The 6,021-nt window shown below is 52.4% G+C and overlaps 1 protein-coding gene across 2 annotated transcripts; it reads right to left on the reverse strand.

The window, feature by feature from the left end:
• Positions 1–1,429: 1,429 nt before the first annotated feature.
• Positions 1,430–4,692, reverse strand: LOC109930457 (7SK snRNA methylphosphate capping enzyme). Of its 2 annotated transcripts, none has more exons than XM_048594284.1 (2): positions 2,955–4,691; positions 1,430–1,992 (listed from the first exon to the last, which is right to left on the reverse strand). In XM_048594284.1, exons 1-2 carry the CDS (start codon positions 4,398–4,400, stop codon positions 1,969–1,971), a joined length of 1,470 nt encoding a protein of 489 aa, XP_048450241.1. In that variant the 5' UTR covers positions 4,401–4,691; the 3' UTR covers positions 1,430–1,968. The 2 variants fall into 2 exon arrangements, with proteins under 2 accessions (XP_048450241.1, XP_048450240.1); XM_048594283.1 differs by lacking the exon at positions 1,430–1,992 and adding an exon at positions 2,323–2,394 and having other exon boundaries at positions 2,955–4,692.
• Positions 4,693–6,021: the final 1,329 nt, after the last annotated feature.

Consider the following 6,021-nt stretch of genomic DNA (forward strand, 5'->3'; position numbering starts at 1 on the left):
TGGGGTCCAATTGGAGGTGGCAGAAATGTCAGAGGATGACGCGTTGCATTTGGAGGTTGGTGAGTGGTATGTGAGGACTAAGGAGACTCTATCCTTATTGATGGGAGGAGAGGGTTTGAGGGCATCCTTAATAACAGAGGAGGAGAAATTACAGTCCCTAAAGTAGGAGGATGTCAGGGAAGTCCTACAGTAGAACGCCTCATCCTCAGAGCAGATGCGGTGATGGAGCTGAAGGCATTGAGAGTATGGGATAGCATGTTTGCAGGAGGGTGGGTGAGAGGAGGTGTAGCCGACGTAATCATGGGAGTCAGTGGGTTAGGATTGGTCATCCTTACTCCATCTGGACTGCATGTGATATTTTCTGTCTTCAGAAATGGCCTAGTAAGGCACTCTATTTGAGGGCAAATAGGAATGGGTGACAAGAGCTGGCCTTGCCAGGGAGGTTCACATTCCATGCATCTCCCTCCCAGTCCTACCCTTCAAAGCTGCTACAAAAACCTCTGTAAAAGTGAGACAGTGACAAGCCCTGAAAGACGGTAGCAGAGCTTTCACAGTATCTTCAGACCAAATATCCTCTTGCGCAGAAGTGTTTATCAAGAAGGATTAAAGCAACTCACTCCAGACCAACCTGTCTGCTAGAGCCAAATCACCAAATTAAAACTGGACCGTACAGCCTTGAACTGAACTCCCAGGCAGCCATTTGCTTCATTGCAAACAACTGAACAGATAATGTTAAAAAAAATAATAAATTGGGCTACAGGTAGATTGCCTTCCAAATCAAATCATAACTAATGCTCATGTTAAATATGTAAAATGAAAAATCAGACAGGGCACAAAAATAGATTTGGGCTGGTTACTGCAAACGTCCAGAAGGCCAGTCCTAGTTGGGACTTTCAATCTTGCAGCAACACACCAATCAGATCTCAACGCACTGTAAAAACAATTTGTTCACAGGATATGAAGCAAAGATTTCTGTCTATCCTCCGTTGCCCTCGAGGAGCTGGTGGTGGAGAGCTGCTTTCTTGAATACAACCTAGAACAGATTGCAACCAACCCCACCGGCTCGGCGAGCATGTCTACAACCTAATACAACTGACATTCCGCTCAGCAATTTCAGGGGGTAGTCAAGAGTCAGCTACATTACTTCGTGTCTGGAGTCATATGTAGGCTAGATCAGGTAAGGGCAGCAGATTTTCTTCTCTATAAGAGTGAATCACACTGGGTTTTATGACAATCAAGTGGTGACATTGTCACAAACGTCACTACTAGTACCTTTTATTCCAAATTTTAAGTAACTGAATTTAAACTCCCCAGTTTTGAAGCTGCTGCCAGATTATTAGCCTGGCAACATAACCACTCTGCAGTTGCGCTCCTTGGATATAGGAGAACTTTTAAGATGCATTGTGCAGAAGCAACTGGACATAACGAGCAGCAAACTACCATATTTTCATCCAAACGAATCCAGAGAACAGAACTCCCAGCATCACAAGCTCTCTGTCATCTCCAAGTACAGCAAACTTTGTTTTAACCAGCCCTTTACAAACTGGCAGAAATTATATACCTCATACACTAGGTTTATTGTATTTTCACGATCTCTGAGTAGTCAGTTGAGGGTGCAAGTGAGAAGACTCTCTGCCATTAAGATTTATAAGGCAAAGATGTATCATTATTGATTTATGCTGTAATTAAAGTCTTACAGTGACGTGCACACTCCCTGCATTACGTTTCTGTTACTCAGTGTATGCTTTTACAATGATTATGTGGACCTCTTGATTATCCAGAATATTTCATCAACTAGCCCACTCCTGGTCCCATAGATGCTGGTTGATAAAAGGTGTGCTGCACCTGAAGAGAAATGTTCATCATTTGGACCAACTGATTGCGAATCGAATGGAATGCTATTCTGTAGGATTTTCTTGAGCATCTCTGCATCCGTTACACACTTCCAGCTGCTTTTACATTTCTTTGTTAGATCAATATTTGCAGGAGGCACTAGGAACAGGAATTTCAAAATTAAACTGCAATCACATTATATCGATCCGTTGACTTCACTTTCCCAAAAAGAGTGCAGGTGGTGGGTGGTGGTGGTGGTGGTGGAGGGTTTAGTTTAGAAATCATAAAAGTTCATCAATTCAGTGCCAGAAGCCAGAATCAAAAGTCAAAGAAACAACCGATTGCTCAGTACAAGGGGCACCGCCTCGTGGGCAAACCAGAGTGACAGGATTTTCAGTGCAAGGAAATCTCACCGCAGAGGGGAAAGAACAGGACAGGAATAGGCCACAGCCCCAAACTCAACAAGTACACCATAGAGAAGACATGTGTAGCCACCATTTCGAATCAGTAAAGCTGAACAGCTGGCTGCAGACACGAAAACTTGATAAGACATATGGTCAGCTTAAAATAAAAAGTGGAACATAAACTCACGTTAAATGTCATTTTGCTGGAAGCAGCATTTTAAAAGTGACTCAAAAACCCACAAATACAGTTTCACAGACACTCAGATGAATGTTCTGAAGGCATGTAATGGCCCTGAGCCATTCTGCATGAGGAACGGGAAACTTTTAAAAACCCTCTTCGTCTGGAGCACTCCCTGGGCAAGGTTACAAAACCTGGAATGCTCTCATGTCTTAACATTCACAGCGAGAGGGAAAACAAAGTGTTGTTTACACGTCCTACTTGCGGAGTAATGTGTGCTTCAAGAATGTATGCATTGTCAAGATGACACCGAAAATCTATTTAAATTTCTACAGAACACAAAGCAACTGTTAAGGTTGTAAACAGCCATCTACTGAAGGTGTGCCCCCTGGATAGAGTTTGAGTGGTGTGCCCCTAATCTGTGTGTTTTGGTTCAAGGGGTCATTTGGGACTTTTTGCAACGCCAAACGTTTAATTTACAAAATTAGTAGCCGAGGTGAACCTCCCTCCTCCACAAAAAGCTTACCAGATGCACTCACCTGGATGAAGGTGACGTTATTGGGGAACTCGGCCACACAGCGATCCACAGCCACGGGTGGGGCAGCGATCGGGCCCTTGCACTTGGTCAGCGACAGCGGGAAGCGCCTCTTCACCTGCCCATCGCCCTGCGACGGCAGCATGTCCTGCGACAGGAAATGGCGGATGTTCTGTCGGGCCGTGTGGATGAGGCTACCGTCAATGTCGATTCCCACAATGCGCGAGGGCTTCAAGTCTTTGGCGATGCTGAGCGTCAGGTGGCCCGCGTTGCAGCCCAGGTCCAAGATGTCCTTGCCCTGGAACCACTCAGGCTTGAAGAAGCTGAGCCGGGGGTCCTCACAGCGGCCCGGGTTACGGTAGCCGTAGTACTTGGTGTAGTTGCCATACTGGAACCGCTTCTGTTTGCTCTGGAAGTTGGGCTGGGCCTTGCCGTCGCGGTACAGGCTGGAGTGGCGCTGGAAGCTGTGTTGCTGCTGGTGATGGTGGTGGTGAGATGCCTTGCCTTTCGTCTTCTCTGGCGTTGGCTTCTTGGCATCCGCGCCTGGCAGCCTCGGCTCTTCCTCCGAGCTGGTCGGGATCTTGCCCAGCTCGGACTTGCTGGCGGTCCGGCGCCGCTTGCGATGCCGGCTTCCAGTCGGGGCTTGCTCGGAGCCGCGGAGGACAGGCGACACAATCTCGTCCCTGCAGTTGATGAGGGTGTTGAGCTCGTAGGGCTGTGGGCCCTCAGGCTCAGACGGCACCTCGGAGGTCCCCGGCCCCACGCTTGTCCCTGCCGGGTTATGGCCCACAGGGCAGTCCCGGGTGCTGGGGTCCAGCGGCAGAACTTGGTTCCTCTCTGCCGATTCGGCGGTGGCGGCAGACTGGGGTGGCTGGCCAGGCTGGTGGTGGTAATGCCGGTGTCGCCTCTTGCGGCCCAGCTTGAGGGGCGATGGCAGGACCTCGGAGTCATTGTTGAGGTTGAGCGGGTCGGTGATGTCCTTGGGGATGAGGATCTCTACCGGGTCGCGGTTCCGGCTGGGCAGAGGCGAGGACTTGGGGGTCTCGGCGTTGAGAGCCTTGTTGACGTCCTCGTCCAGCAGGCTGTTGAGGTTGAGCGGGTCGAAGATGTTACCGCCCAGCAGGAAGTTGCTGGGCAGCACCGGGTCGCAGTCCGAGTTGGCGCGGCGCCTCCTCTTGAACCCGGGGTGCTTGAAGCCCACGTTCAGGCTATTCCTCCGTTTGAAGGCCCTCTGCTGCTGCAAGGGCTGGAGTCCATTCCTCGGCCGGCTCAGCTCCGCCACGCTCTCATCCTCGTCTTTGGTGCCAGGGGACAGGGCGACCTCCTCGCTGACAGGCGTCAGCACCCTGCCCGGGTGGCAGTGCAGCTCCTCGACCCCCATGGCGGACAGGTACTCGGGCTTCAGGAGGGTCACCTCCCTGACAGAATCTTCCTCGACCGACGCTGCCATCAGATGGCATGGGGAGCCCCTCGGCCACGGGGGGTGGTTGCTGGCGTGTGGGTCGCCCCGGCTCTCTGACCTGGCGCTCTCTCCTGCGATAGCGCCCCCACCGTTTGCCCAGTGCAGCAGCAGCACCTTCCCAAGCACCAGGGGCTGAGTGAGCCCTTCCCCACTTCCCCTCCCCCCTCCCAAGTTGCAACCAGTCCACGACGTCGCCGTTACGCACTCTAACGGAATCCCACGTCGCCCGTGACGTCAGCGCGTCTCATCAGCATAAATGAATTATTCATATTCTGGGACCTTAGCGAACAATCAACTCACCCCCCCCCCCCCCCACACCCCCTCACCACCAACCTTCACGGGTTTTGTTTATCGACTCCCCGCTTCTACCCCTCCCCCCAAACCCAGTCCCTTCTATCCTCCACCTGACCGAAAAATCCAAAATGGCAACTTTAAAGCCTCGATTGTCAAGTTTGTGGAACTTAAAGCGGAAATATATCCGCAAGCGACGAACCGTGCTTATTCATTCGGTGGAAGTCACACGGTTGCTTTTCACACCACCACCACCCCCTTCCCTTTCGATTCGAACTCCTCCCCGCATCCACTTTTTTTTTAAAAAAATTAAAATCACTTTTTTTCACCCCCCCCTTTCCTCGCTCACGACCCCTTGGAGCTGCTAAGGCGCACTCGCTGTTTTTTTTCCCTCTCTCTCCCTACCTCCCTTCCCCTGTCCCCTCCCCCCCTTTCTCCCCTTACAGTGCGCTTGCGTCTCCTTTTATAACCAAGCCGGACCGCCCCTCGGCTGATGGACGTCCGTCCCGACCAATCGGCCAGAAGGGGCGCGTGTCGCGCGGCGCACCTCTTCCCGGCCCCGTCCAATCCGGAGACAAGGAATGGGCGGGACTTCACCCACCCTTAGCCCCGCCCCTCCCTCAACCGCTGGAAGGCGGGACACGGAGGTGGGGGAGGGGAGGGCCGGTGAGACGTCCGTCCTCACAGACGGAAAAAAATAGATTTTGTTTTTTAAAAAACAGAAATAAGGTATAATAATTAATATGTAACATCTGAGTTTTGGTTCGACGTGTTTCCCAACTCCAGTAGACGGGGAGAGCCCTCAGGCTCTTCCGTTAAGGCGGGGACGCAAGGTTAATCCCCGCCGTCGTTTGAGGGAGGGAGGGTTGATGGTGTGTACAGGGGTTGTCAATCGTCCATCCCCGATGTAGATTGTTGTTTTTGTTCCCCCTCCCCGCCATCATTCAGGCGCCAGCCGCGGCTCGCCTCCCTCTTTCCGCGCGGCGAAAAACAAACCGACTTTTCAAACGGGAACCGGGGCCGTCACACAGGCTCGGCGTTTACTTCACGGAGGAACGGAGACCCTCAGAGCCAGACCCGCCGGCTGCTGCGGGGGGGGGGGGGGGGGGGGGGGGGGGGTGTTGGAAGAAATCGTTAGAGAAAAAAATTCCGTTTAACGCCCGGGGGCTCTCACGTCGTGTTTTTGTCGGTTTGCGCCCGACTCGACATCCGTTGGCGGTGCTCACGTGACAGTGGCCCGAAGCGGTGCCCAATGGGAGTTGTAGTTTCCCTCCACTTCCACGCCCCACCCCCTCCCCCTCCCCACCCCTTCCTTCCC

This window comes from Rhincodon typus, unplaced genomic scaffold (assembly GCF_021869965.1).
Source record: "Rhincodon typus isolate 14 unplaced genomic scaffold, sRhiTyp1.1 hic_rhity00007652, whole genome shotgun sequence".
NCBI lineage: Eukaryota > Metazoa > Chordata > Chondrichthyes > Orectolobiformes > Rhincodontidae > Rhincodon > Rhincodon typus.